The sequence below is a fragment of the Sinohyriopsis cumingii genome, chromosome 10, assembly GCF_028554795.1.
Source record: "Sinohyriopsis cumingii isolate HCF-2022 chromosome 10, ASM2855479v2, whole genome shotgun sequence".
NCBI classification, from domain to species: domain Eukaryota; kingdom Metazoa; phylum Mollusca; class Bivalvia; order Unionida; family Unionidae; genus Sinohyriopsis; species Sinohyriopsis cumingii.
Genome location: NC_142970.1, coordinates 23990356 through 24005045, shown reverse-complemented (window position 1 = coordinate 24005045; position 14690 = coordinate 23990356). Strand labels below are relative to the sequence as shown.

The window sequence follows — 14690 nt, the reverse complement described above, 5'->3', positions numbered from 1 at the left end:
GAACACGTCTGAAATGTATAGTATATGCCGAATGTGCTTGCTGGGTTAAGATAATTAACCTGGAATTGAGGGGTGGGGCAGATTATCAACCATGTCATTTTGTGTTAATTTATAGATGGCAAGTGAGTATTCTCAATAGCCTTTTTGCATTTTTACTAATAAAAATGAGTACCTGCGACTGCAGATTGTGTTTCAGATGAAGTTTAATTTTAATAAATAATAAGGCAAACAAATAATAATTATTCATGATTACCGAAGGCTAAAATATCTTGCATATGGTAAGTATAATTTGCATTCTCTGTATCTTGTATCGATGAATGGTTTCATCCCCAATACCCAACATACTAAAAACTACAAATCACATAAATATATTTTATTTTACATTACATCTGAATTACCATTAGTGGCCACATTTTCAAGAAAGTTGGCAAATTAAGGGGCAATGAAGAAGCTGAATACAAAATATTATTTTGGCATTCCCAGCTTCCATCACATTCCAACCAGCTGAATGGAAAATGCAAATGGATCCATTTGCTACTGTCATATTTTGATTCCAAAAGGATACAGACAGCAAAATAAATATAATCAATTGGAATTAAAAATTGTAGAAGAATGTAGATATAGGCCGTCAAATATAGGCGGAAATACACATGATGGTGGTCTTTTACCTTATTGGAAGAAGTGAGATATTCTTACAAATGTTACCTCCCGTTCTCCTGTCAGTCGACTTGGGGTCACGCAACACATGGCAGTTATTTAGGCGTTAATACGTAGCACCAAAACAAAAATATCATGTGATACGTCTTACGTTGTAGGTGTACCTTTAAATCATCCATACGATATACCCAACTATACGTACAACTTACATAAATAAAACGATTTCGCATCACGTTGTACACTGGTTTTTCGCAGTGCTAAATGGATTTGTCGAGTATCAACGTAGAGATGAAGTGATCTACGTATTTGCGCGAAGTGACAATTCGCTAAGTCAGATAATATTTTCACCCATCCTACAGCATAGCATACACTTACTTCAAATTGAGAGAGACTCCTTCTTCCAGGAGAGGTAGAAAAATTTGTGAAAAACATCATACGTTTCTTCGGTAAACTAAATTACTCGGTCTTTGCGCTATTTTTCTGGTTATTTCCGTGCCCTCCCAGTTCACTATGGCCACCATTACTCACCAACCCGAAATCACGAACCTCGCGAGAGTAAGGTGTGGTTTCGAATAACACAAAATGGCGACTGTGGAACAAATGAATGAAGACACAAAGTAATGAGATTGTTATAAAATACATTCAAGTGAGAAGATGGCAGACGTGAATGTTGACATTTCAAAGTTGCCTGAAGATGTCAGGCTGAAGTTAGCTGAATTGGATTTGGAACTATCAGAAGGTAAATTAGACAAAAATGCATTTGCTCTAGACCTGTGTTGGCTTCAAAGAAAACGGTACCCGTCAAAATGAGTCAGTCATGAATATGATGCCTTAATGCTTGAACATCTCGCTCTATATCTTAAAATTTAATAACGTTTTTGAATACCACCTGATTCGGTATTTTTCTTTTCTGATGCTTCTTACATTGTTCTTTTTAATACCAAAGGCAAACACTGAGAAATTATTTCCCACAATTTTACTTCGTTGGTTGCGGTCAGCTTCTGATTTAGTGTGTTCAAGTCAAGACCAGTTGTACAAGATCATAAGTAAATTCTAAATAGCAGACTTGTATCAGGTATTGATCCTACGAGAAGGAACTACGTAACATCTCCCATATCAGCTCCTGGTTTTTGTGGGTTTTTTTTTATTCAGGTGAAATAATGGCCTAGTGCAATATTTATGATAATGAGGCATTACAAAACACAACAAACTGCAAATCAAGTGATTGCATTTGAAGTTCGCACATGTGGCAATAAATTAAAACACATGCATACATACATTATTTAAATTTAACAATTTAATATGTTTATGCAGAACACCATATAAATGCTTGAACAGCTAGTTTCCATCACACCTACAAGTTTACTGCATTTAAAAAAAGTTGACATGCTTTTTTAATTTTATTCAGACCTTTTGACTGATTAACATTGGTTATAACAATTGAATACAATATTTGTACAAATTCATGGTAAAATAACTGTTGCATAATATACCTCATAAATTTGAATTTGCCATAATAATTATATTTGTATGCTGTTTTTGAATGATGAACTATGATGAGATTTGTAGAGCTTTTGAGAGTGAATTCACAGCTACAGACAGTTCATATGATCTTTTTTGTCTCCAAGAGTCACTGATGACATTTAATCTTTTCCATGCTGAAGCTCAGTATTGGGGTAGGTGGGTGGAGGAAGGTAAATGCCTACAAGTCACCAGTGCATATTTTGCACAGATGGAGATAGCAGTCATTGTTGAGTCTTGTGTATTTAAAAGTTGTTCTGCATCCTGGTAATACTTTTACTTGCACTTATTGCTGATGTATATTTCACTTCACTTTAAACGATGTAGCCTGAGAATTGTATGTCATGATCATTTGAATCTACATGTAGACCACTGATACATATATAAATTTTGTATTTTTACTGTTTTCAAAGAAATCAGAACAAATATGCTTTGACTTGATAAATACACACAATTTGGCTTTTATTCAGCATAATTTTATCCATGTATTACATATTTTTCTTAGTAATGGATAATTAAAATCCAAATTACTAAAAATTATTATTTAATATAAAGAAGAAAAAACCCCACTGAATTTACACAGAAAGGTAAACCACATGGTGGTACACACTGTCAACAATAGCACAGGTTGAATATACATAAATTTTACTAAATGTTTGAGCCAGCTAGATTTTGACACAATAGGACCAGCTGCATCATAAGGGAACAACACTCATGGGGTAGAGAGGTGCTGATATTTGTTTCTGACCTGAATATTTGTTTTCTTTTTATCACAAGTTAATTTTTAGAGCCAATATGATTTGTAGAATAAGGGATTGTTTCAGTACAACTCAGAATAATAGAACTGTTTTCAAGCTACTCAGTGAAACAGTACTCCACCCCACCCTCTTATAGAATGAAACGGTCTGTCCCTAACAGAGACTTGACATAAGTGGATGTTCTCCAGAAAACAAGGCAGTAGCCATTGTCAGTATGGTTATAAATGGCATTAAAGGAAGATGTTGATTTCAGCTTGGGAAAGATGTCACTTACTTTTGCATGAACCAGTAGTGCATATTTAACAACTACATGTACTCGAATGAGCTCATAATTAATAGTGGAAGTATGATAATTGTCCATAATTAAAATGAATTAATATTAGTGTTGCAGTGAATTGCAAAGTAGAAATTTGTCATGATGCCAGGATCAACAATAACTTTGTGTTTCATAATTAAGATTTAATCTCCAATGTTGCAAGACATTTATTTTCAAGCAGATAGGTGAAACAACTTAAACCATCAGTTATAATTTGATATTGAAGAGAAAAAGTATTTTCAAATTTTTTGAATAGTTATTTGTTATGTTTTAGGTTTTGATTTATTTTCACTATTAAACAAGAGATAAAAAAAACGTAGTGGAGGTGGGCATAATTGCATTTCAACTTAGCTTAGGTGATGTACATGTATGTTGGATACATATGGTATACATGCTATGTTTTTTTTTTCTTTCATGTATGATTAACAGGTTTATGCAGATAAATGATGCTTTAATGAAATGGAAAGGAAGATTCACCAGATGTTTTTGATAATTATTGCATTCATTTTGATAATTATTGCATCCATTTTGAATATTCAGTGTACATTTATATGTATGTATCATTGTTTCCTAACCATTATTTACTGATTTCATTATACACATATGTAGGAGTTAATTGCAAATAGATATTCCATTTTGGGGGTTAAAGGTGAACATTTTTCATTAAGCATGACATAAATGTAATGAGTTTGGTTAGATTGCACATTTATTAAATATTGCTTGTAATTGTGCAAGATAAGTTCGAACTTTTTTATTAAACAACATTTTTTAAAGGGCCAACCATTGAATTTTTATGGTGATATGGGGGAAAGATTTCAGTTTTTAAAAGAAAGCTCGAAAATCATCATTGTGCTCAAATTTGGATCATGCAAGAATTAATTATATTAATTATATTACAGTAGTTTTAAAAGATAAATAAATTATCGTGTCGCAAAAAAACTGGGTTGTAAAGAAAGTCCCATATCTCTCTAAAATTAAAACTCTTAATGTAATCCATTAACAAAATAAAATAAAGCCTGTTAACTTTTCACCAGGTTACCGCAATGACAAAGCAAACACCTGCTAGAGAGCTTTTGTGCTTTACGTCAAGCAACTTTGTGTAAGAAATTAACACCTCGTTGGCAAAGGAAATGCCTGCCAAATTGCTTATGTTGTGTTATTCAATTCGTACACAGCATTGAGCTCTATATGTGAATGTACACGTGTCTAAGACGATTTTTTTTGCAGCCATTTGTAATTCTAAAAGAAATGTCTGCAATATGTACTATGTTAATTAACATAAATTTGCTAAATGAAGCTTAAGATATCAGTCACCTTTTTTTCTCAAATACCTGCGACAATACACTGGTACATGTATGGAGTGCCTTGACTTAAAACACATGTATGTTACATGCAAATGCATGAATGCATTTTTTGTTTTACAGCATATAGAAATTCAATGAGATAATGAATTAAATTCTGAAACAGTTGTATAGGTATTTCTCCATATATTCAGTCGGTGATGCAGTAACATGAGAAAGGGACCAAAAAAATTATTCAGGAAGGACAATTGAGCTCTGATTATTAGCAATCATTGTGATTTGGAAAACAGAAAAAGAGCAGTTTGCCATTCAGTAGTCATTTGCTTCGCTTTGCATACCGAGTTTGTATAGTTTTCAATAAGGAGATGATCATAACAACGTGGAGGTGTAGTGTCATCAGGGGACTGTATATGAAGAATATACTTGTGTCCTTCAAATACTTCACGTTCAGAATGCGGTTTGTTAGTGCATTCATGGTTTCTTCCAGACAAATAACACCTTTTTTTCTACGACGGGCCCACTCGACAATTAGCTTAAAAAAATACAGGAATAACCTGATCTAGTGTTACAGTTTCTAGATTATGTTCATTGTTAAAAGTGTGGACTGTATTTTCTTGATAAATTTATGGCGGGCTCGATAATGTAGGAATCTTTTGTTTGTTGCTTCAGCAGGCTGTAATAAATTAATGGATGGATAGGCAATGTTAAGTCATTTTTGGATAAGTAAATAGTGTTCAGATTTTTTTGGTGGAATGGCTATACATGTATTCAAGTTTTGTTAGACAGGTTATGTTCAAGTTTTGTTCAGTCAACAGGCTATAGTCAAGTTTTGTTAGATAAACAGGTTATGCTGAAGTTTTGTTTGATAAACAAGGTATGCTAAAGTTTTGTTGGTAATTAGGCGAGTTAACATTTTGAATGGGCGATACATATAATTGTTTTATGTATGTGTTCTTGAAATTCATGGTTTTGGTGGTTGTAAAAAATTCTATAAAGTTTGATACCCCACACCAGTGATATTTGTTGACAAATATTGAAAGGTCACGATAATACATTTTCAAAAGTGAATTGTTGACAATTCAGACATGTACATGTCTTACAAGTATATGTTTTATGGTTAATTTTTAAGACTTGGAATTGTGCATAATTATGACATTTCTGTCTTGACAAGTGTGCAGTTTTGAACCCGTTTTGGATCCCTTCAAAATACATGCTTAATAACAGCATACATGTTAATCTCAAAATGCTCATGATACAAGTGATTCTGTTAAATAATGAAATATTACTGTATTTGAGTTCAGATTCAAACTGCACAAATGCAGCATAAATCACCAGTATATCAGGGTTATGAGTTATGAATACACAAAAAAAAGCATAAACCCAAATCTACTGGTGCATTTAGCAATTGCAGATCACGTTCTAGGTTGTTTGTAGTTGGACTTATGAACAAGTACATGCACTATTATTAGGAGTTGAAGGTAGCTGAGATATTGTGACCAGGAAGATTATCACTTTGATCATTTCTTTGGTCATCTACTTTGGACGACTTTGATCATTGGTCATCTACTTTGGATGACTTTGATCATTGGTCAGCTATTGATGACTTTGTGGCTATTTAACTGGGCTTTAATTTTGTTGAGAAATGTGACAAGATTATAGAAGATAGGCATGTTACTGGTGATAGTGTGTATCCAATCGGCAAAAAATGAAATTTAACCATTAAAAATGAGTAACTTTATAAAACAAAGTCCTTTATTTCTATCAGTAAGGCAAAAACAGTTTTGGATATAAATAAATTTTGTTACAGTTCCAAGTTGTAACTGTCTGGAACAGAGTTGTTTTCACACACAAAAAAAGGAATGTATTTTGGGTCATGAAATCTTAGACGGTAACAAGGTCATTATGGCCAGTTATTCTACATGTACTGGTAGCTCCATTGGCTGTATGGTAAAGTGTAGGTTAAAAAAAAGGGTTTGTGGTAGCTCCATTGGCTGTACGGTAAAGTGTAGGTTAAAAAAAGGGATTGTGGTAGCTCCACTGGCTGTATGGTAAAGTTTAGGTTAAGTGTGGGTTTTTTGACACCTGCATTGGTAACCCTGGTTCATTGGTCAAAGTGTGTCCTTCTGAAAAACACTTACGTTCTATTTTGTTGGCACCATGGCATTGGCAGTTTATTTAATTTTTTAAAAACTTATGGCCAGACTGTCTTTATAATAAGACGAGCAAAACACACTCCAGTAAATGACCTGTTGAAGAGTAAAGCTTTCAGATGGTGAATAATGTAATGTGCTACATGGCTTGTTGCAAATGCCCAGTATAAATGTTAAGCCTATAAAGAACTTTCCATTCACATCCAGTGTGGAGACAAAAATACAATTAAAATGATTTCAGATTCAAGCCTTTTCCTGAAAAAATTATTTTAATTTGTTCTGGTAATTATTTACAGCCAGTCTGTGACCTTCATTCTTTTATATAAGGTATTTAATAAACCACCACACATAGGCTGGTTCCATAGCTCATAAAATAATTACTTTCCAGTATGATGATAGAGCAGGTAATGTAATGTGTGAAATAATGTGTGAAAAAGCAAGCAAGCAGTCAAATACATAGCAGAGGGAAGTGGTCATGCAAACCATGTTTGCAGGTCATGTCCACATGATGATGATATATGTGTGTGTAAAGATTTGTATGTAAATAGGACAGACTAACTGTCAACTCCAGAGTTAAATAATCTATTCCAAAAACAAGACACTTAGGCAATAGTTTTTACTTGCCCACAATAAACGCTTCATCAGCCAGCTGTTAAAGGAATATAAAAGTAGGCAGTATTAAGCACTTAAATTTGATTTTATTAAAATTAATTTTAATTATATTCTATTACCCTTCTTAGTTGTAAGCAGTTAAGCATTTATTAGTACGGAAGCGTGAGAACGAAATGCGTATGTGAGCTTAAGCAAAACTTTTGGTGAACAAACATGGAATCTCAGTCAACATAGTTGAAAATGTTCTTTGCAGAATTTCCTGTTAATTAAAGAGAAATGATTGTCATCTTTGATTGGGCAAGTGATCGGTGAATGACTTGACTTTTGAAAACTCTGTGCACATGAATTTTCAACCCTTTGGTTTGGTAACCTATACAGTGCAGTGCAACTTCATTACATTGTGGTGTCAGTTCTTTGTTATTTAATTTCCGTTATGGATACCTCAAGCCTTTGTGTGGGAGTGCGGGGGTAGTGGCAGCAGGTCCAGTTTTGTCATTTAAGCCTGGTAAATATGACTAGTCAAAATTGTCTTTAAAAACGTTGTATGTGTAAAGGATGGGCTACATTGTGTGAAATTTTTATATGTTAACATATTCAGCCAAGTTGTCACCTGATATAAATGTAGTAAACCTGTTTGTACCGACACATTTTTTCATCCTGTTTTTTAATTTAATTTCTTTCAAGCTCTGTTTAAATCATTCTTGGAAATACAAGAAAGAGATGTTTTCTCCTGTGTTCTTGAATGTCATTTCCTGTAGTGCCTGGATTTACATGATCTGCATTCATATGTGTTAACATCTTTTAATGGTACACAAATAATACAAATAACACAAATAATACAGTTCACACAAATAATACAAATAATACAAACTAATAACCTATCAAAAAGAAAATGTGGCATTACATGATTTTAACTTTGTAGGACACTGTTCACTCATCAATGTTTTTTGCTTTTGTTCCTGTTTTTTTTTTTTTTAAGAATGTTTGAGGTGTGTAAAGTTATTCTGGGCTGCTCCGGTGGCCTAGTAGTTAGAGCATCTGACTCTGATGCGGGAGGTCGTCAGTTCGATCCCTGGCCAAGTAATACCAAAAACTCACAAAAATGGTACTAACAGCTGCCTCGCCTGGCGCCCAGCAATAAGAGGTTAGTGTTGGGACTGGTCATCCTGGTGTCAGGATAATGTGACTGGGTGGGACATCATGCTACATGTTTGCGGCGTGATTCCCCATTGCTAGGCATCACTATAAACTGCCACACGTCAGACATCATAGTGATATGACTGAAAAATTGTCAAAGCTACGTAAAAAAATCCAAATCACACACACACATTATTCTGACATGTACATGTATGTTGTACAATATTCCAAGAGTTAAGCTTGTAGTGTGTGTGTATATATATATATATATATATATATATATATATATATATATATATATATATATATATATATACATATACATATATATATATATATATATATATATATATATGCAGAGCTCTTCTGTGAGAGGCCCTACTTCAGAGATCTTTATTTTCTTGTCCAGAACACCTTGTGTTTAGAATATTGGCTATGGCTTACTGAGCCCATATATTAGTGGGAATGTGTCATTGACTTACTACAGGGAGCTCTGTACATGATTTATATGTGTATGCTTCACTGACTAGTATTAGTATGTTCTGCTGTACAATACTGTATGTGGTTTAGCATCAATGTACACACTCACTGTTTGCTAGTACAAATTGATGTGGCACTGGTATTTTTACAGTCCATTTTCCTGTAAGTGTAACAGATATGTACCAGCTTTTGTTGATATAACTATACACATTCTTCAGTCCAATATCATCAACAATTTTCAGTCCTCTCAGATTATCTGTAAACTAGCTGGAGTGTGTTGTGTGTTATGTGATCTCTAAATACCATTGCTCCTATCAGATTTGTAATATGGCCTGTTAAAACATGTGCCCTTCTTAATTAGTTTTATTTTAATTATTTATCTTCCCAAAACCTATGAAAACCAGCGGGAAGTCAGTCGCCAGAATCCGGAGTCAGACTTATTGTATATACTGGCTTATAAACCAGGTGTAAACTACACAGACTCAGATCTGCATTGCATAATGTACAGGCAGATCAGAGTCCGTGCAGTTTGTAATCAGAAAAACATACATCATAGACTCTGGTTTGTCAATGGATTATATGACAGCATGTAAGGGTCTGTGTTATTTACAGTTGGGACTGACTTGTGTATGAGGTACCATAAATGTAACATGCTGGTACCGTATATATTCACATATAAGTTGAGTCAAACTTGAAAACAACAAAGATCCTGATCTGCCGTAGTATAATCCGACTGCAGACCAGTGCCAGTACTGTTTTTTCTACTGATAACACTATACAAACTACAGAGACCCAGATCTGCCTGCGCATTATGCGACAAAATATGTCGGTGCAGTTTGTGGTTGAATTTGACTTATAAGCGAGTATAGGTGATAATTAATGCATTATGAAATGGGTTGTTAATTATACAGAAAACCCCAGTCAGGAAAGCCAGATCTAATAATCTGTTAGTGAAAATGATACTCATTGCAATCAAATGAACATTTCTACAATAGTTTCTAGTATCATGCAAACAATAGTATGTATATTTGCATAAGCCATGTACATTTACACTCTGCTTTACAGTAAAACTTGCCTTGCAAGACCACTACCGTAAAAGGCACCAGTCTTGAGAGAATATAAACTCAGTGCACAAATTAATTTATGTTGAAATAACTTCCATTGAGAAAACACCTGTCTTGAGAAACAACACTTTCTGGCAGACAGGTGGATTCCCAAAATAAGTTCTACTGTAATATTGTTATAGAACAATCTGGTTATGGTCAGATCAGTATTATTGATTAGGAAGAATCAATTTTCATTAGGAAGAAATGAAGAATCAGTTTTCATTAGGAAGAATCACTATCCATTAAGAAGAATCTGTATTCATTTGGAACAATCTAAGAATCAGTATTCATGATTAGGAAGATTCTGATTGTTATTTGTCTTTCAATTTATTGTACTTGAGTCACTTGTTATGTTCATGTGTATAGCAACTTATGAGACGATATCAGTATAAACATATTTTGGAAGTTTAAACATTATGTTGGATGAGGATAATAAATTTGAATGAGACAGCAATCCTTCACTATATATACCTCAATATACAGTACCACAGCCCTTGCTATAATGTACATGTACATATGGGTCCCATTTTGTTATGTAATTGTCAGATTATATGCATGTGTAACATACCTCATTATAAGGTAACTGTGTCAATAAGGTGGTTTTACTATGGCTCCCATGGACAGTAATATAATGAGGGAGTATTAATATACATATACTACATTACATGGTGTCTCAGTCACTACTTAGTGGTAAAGTTTGGCTCCCATGGACAGTATTATAATGAGGTAATATACATGTACTTCATGATATGGTGTCTCATTCACTACTTGGTCGAATACTCTGTGGCTCCTGTGGACAGTATTATGATGAGGTAGTACGGTATTGTGTACTTCATTATAAGCTGTATCACTGATAAGTGGTCAGGTCAGACGGCTACCATGGATAGTATTATAATGATGGTGTACTGTATTGCATAATGATTACATAATTAACACGCAAGTTTTATTTGGGATTTAAGATTGCTTCCCATAAGTGTTTACAAATATTATGAAAATCATAGCAGTGTGTTTTTCAAGCAATGATTGCCTGGGAGTGTCACCAAATTTGTAAAATATTTATGGCCATGAAGAGATTTTGAGTTGGCAGGTCTTGATAAGCCTGTTTGGTAAATCATTGCACCTGTGAAAAATGAGGTAATTGCAGTCATCCTAGTAATTGTTTTTCAGCATTGCTTGATATAACTGACTCGACATTTAATTTTTCATTTTTATTTTGATTATGTCACAGTTGTGTAGTTCAGCAACATATGCATTATGCAGCCAAATTTGTGACATTAGGAATCAGAAAGGGGTGGGTGGGATATAGCATACCCTGTTAAAAGTTAGACCGCTATCAGACTCAAATTATGCACTTATGAGGAAAAATCAACTTGCCCTTCTCCAATCCAGATCTGCGGGAGGTCATGAGTTTGATCCCCAGGCAGTCATACCAAAGACATTAAAAAATGATACTAACAGCTGTCTCGCTTGGCGTTCTTAATTAAGAGGTTAGTGTTAGGACTGGTCGGCCTAGTGTCAGCATAATGTGACTGGGTGGGACATAATGCTACATGTCATGCGGCATGATGCTCCAGTGCTAGACATCACTATAAACTGCCACAATGTAGACATCGTAGCAATATGACCGAAAAATTATTAAAGCTACATTAAAAATCCAGATCACATCACATTACATCCAACCCAGATCTTGTCAAGATTAGTAGATACAGATGTTTTTCTTTTTTTTTAGCCCATTACTGCAGGGCTCAAAAACTATTAAGTTAGCTACTTGTCCTGTTTATGGCAAGAAATTCACTTGCCTTCCCCAGCCATGGCTCATAAATAGAAGCGGATAAACTGAATTTTTAGCATTAACTTGCTGTTTGAAACAGCTATGAAATATAATGTATGTCCTTAAAAGGATGGCTTGTTTGCAATTTTGATTGCCTCCTAAATCAAACTTAATGATGTGAGGAAGTCATTGATATTCATAATTCACTGTATGTTTGATGTGTAAAGACAGGGAAATGAAATGCACATGTACACAAGGTAATTAATGTAGATCTAATGCACAAAAGGCTAAACAATATGAATAGGAAATGGAAACTAATTTATCTTGAATTTTTGACACTTTCAGTTTATTTGCACTAAGTGTGAGAGTTTGTGCTATATGCCTTTTAAGTAAGTTACTTACTTCCCTTAGATAGAGGGTGCTGTCATCGCTTAATCAACTTCCGGGGGCTGTGTTTATCGATTTTGATTACTCACTGCATTGAGTTATTTAAACAATGATGCTTTGGAAAGGTGTAAAATTACAGAACTTAAATAAAGTGTACATCATCTGACAGATGGAAATTTAAATCTCCAAGTGAATGTGCTCAACATTCAGATTTCTTTTGCACATTAGACCTCCATGGCAGTGCAATCTTAAAAAGAAAGCATGAGTATTATTTTCAGGTGCAAGGACAAATGGCCATTACGGGCAAGGAATGCTGTGATTTTGTGGTTTGGACTTTGAAGCAACCACCATCCATTCAACTCATTCCATTTAATTTAGAATTCTGGAATATTATGGTAGAAAAATTAAATTCTTTCAACTTGAAAGGAATTATTCCTGAAATGTACACACAATTCATGTGCTTAAAGGTGTCCTGTCTACCAGTCCGTGACGACAAGAAAGAGAAATAAAGTGATTGTCAAGTTAATGACATAAGTTGACATTTCAAGTAATTTATCAACTCAATGAGATTGGAATAAAAAGTTACACAACAATATGGACTGAAGAGTTTAATGTTTTCTTTATTAAAACTGCAGTTGACATGTTCACTAAATGAGTTGTAAATATGTGTTGTTATATAGGCAGGTGTTTTTAAAAGTAAGAATTATTGCCACAAACATTTTGAAAGCAATGTCAGGCATATGGTCATAACGGACTGCTGTAATACATTTAAATTAAAGCATTATAATGCTAATTTTCTTTGCAAAGTGGTGGCTGTAAATTTGTTAATCGTGTACATATCTTCCATATCTTTGTTACTTGCTGTGACATATTTATAGGCAAAACCATTTTAAGAATATTTTTTTATCTTTTCCGTGTCTCTCAACATGGATATGAAGATTTGCAATTGTTCGTGTTTGCTGCACTTCTCTTTTGGAGAACTGTTTTTCTTTTGTTTAAACGGAGGAATGATGAGATGGATGCCATTTGTGGATGTGATGTCTGAAATTAGGATTCGTTTCACTGCCATATTGGCATTTCCAGTTTCACACATGTTAACTAGGGCACTGTCATTAGTAATTTGTTTGTTACTTGCACTCTCTGCCTACAAATCTGATACAAATGTTACAACCCCTGCTGGACTAATTCCAATTAGCCCTTTCCATGTCATGTGATTTGTAATCACTGTACATCAAAGATTTGTGCTGTAAGGAATTGGTCATTTCTGTGTGTAACTCTGTACAGTCAGTTATCACCCTATAATTTGGATATTTTTCCTTGAAACAAAGTGGCATAAGTTCATCAACAGCATGCCTTGAAGGCCACTGGATTAGAAAATCTAACTGTACATACAAATAATCAATCCACTTATTAAAAATCATTCCCACATGTCAACATTCCAATGTTACATCAGTCTGCTAAATCCTCCACTAACAAGCCTAGTCTTAATCACATCGAGACAAGAATGAATTCATCTATCACATCAAGACAAGAATGAATTCATCTATCACATCAAGACAAGAATGAATTCATCTATCACATCAAGACAAGAATGAATTCATCTATCACATCAAGACAAGAATGAATTCATCTATCACATCAAGACAAGAATGAATTCATCTATCACATCAGGACAAGAATGAATTCATCTATCACATCAAGACAAGAATGAATTCATCTATCACATCAAGACAAGAATGAATTCATCTATCACATCAAGACAAGAATGAATTCATCTATCACATCAAGACAAGAATGAATTCATCTATCACATCAAGACAAGAATGAATTCATCTATCACATCAAGACAAGAAAGAATTCATCTATCACATCAAGACAAGAATGAATTCATCTATCACATCAAGACAAGAAAGAATTCATCGATCACATCAAGACAAAGAATTCATCTATCACATCAAGACAAGAATGAATTCATCGATCACATCAAGACAAGAATGAATTCATCGATCACATCAAGACAAGAATGAATTCATCTATCACATCAAGACAAGAATGAATTCATCTATCACATCAGGACAAGAATGAATTCATCTATCACATCAAGACAAGAATGAATTCATCTATCACATCAAGACAAGAAAGAATTCATCTATCACATCAAGACAAGAATGAATTCATCTATCACATCAAGACAAGAAAGAATTCATCGATCACATCAAGACAAAGAATTCATCTATCACATCAAGACAAGAATGAATTCATCGATCACATCAAGACAAGAATGAATTCATCGATCACATCAAGACAAGAATGAATTCATCTATCACATCAAGACAAGAATGAATTCATCTATCACATCAGGACAAGAATGAATTCATCTATCACATCAAGACAAGAATGAATTCATCTATCACATCAAGACAAGAAAGAATTCATCTATCACATCAAGACAAGAATGAATTCATCTATCACATCAAGACAAGAATGAATTCAT

The 14690-nt window shown here is 34.0% G+C and overlaps 2 protein-coding genes across 4 annotated transcripts in view; one reads left to right on the top strand and one right to left on the bottom strand.

Annotated features, from left to right (window-relative positions):
- LOC149789728 (protein CNPPD1-like) overlaps positions 1 to 1208 on the bottom strand; it is a 30611-nt gene extending 29403 nt beyond the window's left edge. Inside the window, exon 1 of the mRNA XM_089971748.1 lies at positions 1033 to 1208. Within this exon, the coding sequence (XP_089827874.1) occupies positions 1033 to 1092 (60 nt within the window). The 5' untranslated portion in view covers positions 1093 to 1208. The remainder of the gene's footprint in view (positions 1 to 1032) is intronic.
- Positions 1209 to 1223: 15 nt separating this feature from the next.
- LOC149789727 (disco-interacting protein 2 homolog C-like) overlaps positions 1224 to 14690 on the top strand; it is a 196041-nt gene continuing 182574 nt past the window's right edge. For all 3 annotated transcript variants that reach the window (XM_089971746.1, XM_089971747.1, XM_089971745.1), the window contains exon 1: positions 1224 to 1396. In XM_089971746.1, the coding sequence (XP_089827872.1) occupies positions 1312 to 1396 (85 nt within the window). In that variant the 5' untranslated portion in view covers positions 1224 to 1311. The remainder of the gene's footprint in view (positions 1397 to 14690) is intronic.